Source organism: Salvelinus alpinus, chromosome 2 (assembly GCF_045679555.1).
Source record: "Salvelinus alpinus chromosome 2, SLU_Salpinus.1, whole genome shotgun sequence".
NCBI classification, from domain to species: domain Eukaryota; kingdom Metazoa; phylum Chordata; class Actinopteri; order Salmoniformes; family Salmonidae; genus Salvelinus; species Salvelinus alpinus.
The window spans coordinates 90,015,598-90,018,097 of NC_092087.1; the positions used below are offsets into that span (position 1 = coordinate 90,015,598).

At 34.6% G+C, this 2,500-nt stretch overlaps 1 protein-coding gene across 2 annotated transcripts in view; it reads left to right on the forward strand.

Moving 5' to 3' along the window:
- pkd1a (polycystic kidney disease 1a) overlaps nt 1–2,500 on the forward strand; it is a 173,188-nt gene that overhangs the window by 63,977 nt on the left and 106,711 nt on the right. For both annotated transcript variants that reach the window (XM_071389881.1, XM_071389882.1), the window contains 2 exons: nt 1,904–2,012; nt 2,334–2,465. In XM_071389881.1, the coding sequence (XP_071245982.1) occupies nt 1,904–2,012; nt 2,334–2,465 (241 nt within the window). The remainder of the gene's footprint in view (nt 1–1,903; nt 2,013–2,333; nt 2,466–2,500) is intronic.

Sequence of the window (2,500 nt, forward strand, 5' to 3'; positions counted from 1 at the left end):
TATATCTACATACAATATATCACATACAGTATATCACATACAGTATATCTACATACAGTATATCTACATACAGTATATCTACATACAATATATCACATACAGTATATCACATACAGTATATCTACATACAGTATATCTACATACAGTATATCACATACAGTATATCACATACAGTATATCTACATACAGTATATCTACATACAGTATATCTACATACAGCATATCTACATATAGTATATCTACATATAGTATATCACATAGAGTATATCTAAATACAGTATATCACATACAGTATATCACATAGAGTATATCTACATACAGTATATCACATACATTATATCACATACAGTTTATCTACATACAGTATATTACATACAGTATATCACATACAGTATATCTACATACAATATATCACATACAGTATATCACATACAGTATATCTACATACAATATATCACATACAGTATATCTACATACAGTATATCTACATACAGTATATCACATACAGTATATCTACATACAGTATATCACATACAGTATATCACATACAGTATATCTACATACAGTATATCACATACAGTATATCTACATACAGTATATCTACATACAGTATATCACATACAGTATATCTACATACAGTATATCACATATAGTATATCACATACAGTATATCACATACAGTATATCACATACAGTATATCACATACAGTATATCTACATACAGTATATCTACATACAGTATATCACATACAGTATATCACATACAGTATATCACATACAGTATATCTACATACAGTATATCACATAGAGTATATCTACATACAGTATATCACATACAGTATATCACATACAGTATATCACATACAGTATATCTACATACAGTATATCACATACATTATATCACATACAGTATATCTACATACAGTATATTACATACAGTATATCACATACAGTATATCACATACAGTATATCACATACAGTATATCTACATACAATATATCACATACAGTATATCACATACAGTATATCACATACAGTATATCACATACAGTATATCACATACAGTATATCTACATACAGTATATCTACATACAGTATATCACATACAGTATATCACATACAGTATGTCTACATACAGTATATCACATAGAGTATATCACATAGAGTATATCTACATACAGTATATCTACATACAGTATATCACATACAGTATATCTACATACAGTATATCACATACAGTATATCACATACAGTATATCACATACAGTATATCACATAGAGTATATCTACATACAGTATATCTACATACAGTATATCACATACAGTATATCACATACAGTATATCTACATACAGTATATCTACATAGAGTATATCACATACAGTATATCACATACAGTATATCTACATACAGTATATCACATACAGTATATCTACATACAGTATATCACATATAGTATATCACATACAGTATATCACATACAGTATATCTACATACAGTATATCTACATACAGTATATCACATACAGTATATCTACATACAGTATATCACATACAGTATATCACATACAGTATATCACATACAGTATATCTACATACAGTATATCTACATACAGTATATCACATAGATTATATCTACATACAGTATATCACATACAGTATATCACATACAGTATATCACACAGTATATCTACATACAGTATATCTACATACAGTATATTTACATATAGTATATCACATACAGTATATCAGTCTGTTAGGGAAGCTAACACAAGTCTTCAAGTCTCAATGTTGCTCATCACGTGTGTGTGTGTGTGTGTGTGTATGTGTGTGTGTGTGTGTGTGTGTGTGTGTGTGTGTGTGTGTGTGTGTGTGTGTGTGTGTGTCTGTGTGTGTGTGCACAGCGAGGTGACGGAGGCCAGTCTCAGCCTGTTGGTCGGGGTGGAAGCACCTCTGAGAGGTCTGGTGGTCCAGCCTCATCCCAGACACAGAGTCCTCATGGAATCAGTCGTGGTGAGTTTGATGTGTGTGTGTGTGTGTCTGTGTGTGTCTGTGTGTGTTGGGGGTGTGTGTGTGTGTGTGTTGGGTGTATGTGTGGTGTGTGTGTGGTGTGTGTGGTGTGTGTGTGTGTGTGTGTGTGTGTGTGTGTGTGTGTGTGTGTGTGTGTGTGTGTGTGTGTGTGTGTGTGTGTGTGTGTGTGTGTCTGTGTGTGTGTCTGTGTGTCTGTGTGTGTTGGGGGTGTGTGTGTTGCGGGTCTGTGTGTTGGGGGGGTGTGTGTTGGGGGTGTGTGTGTGTGTGTGTGTGTGTGTGTGATCTCCTCTCTGTGTGTTCCAGAGCTATACTGCTGCTGTAGAGGGCGGTTCCAACCCAACCTTTAAATGGACGGTGGATGATAAGCCCTACTTCACCTACTACAACACAGTGCTGAACATCATCTACCAGAACCCAGCTGTCTACAAACTATCGGTGAGACGCACGCACGCACGCACGCCGCACTCACA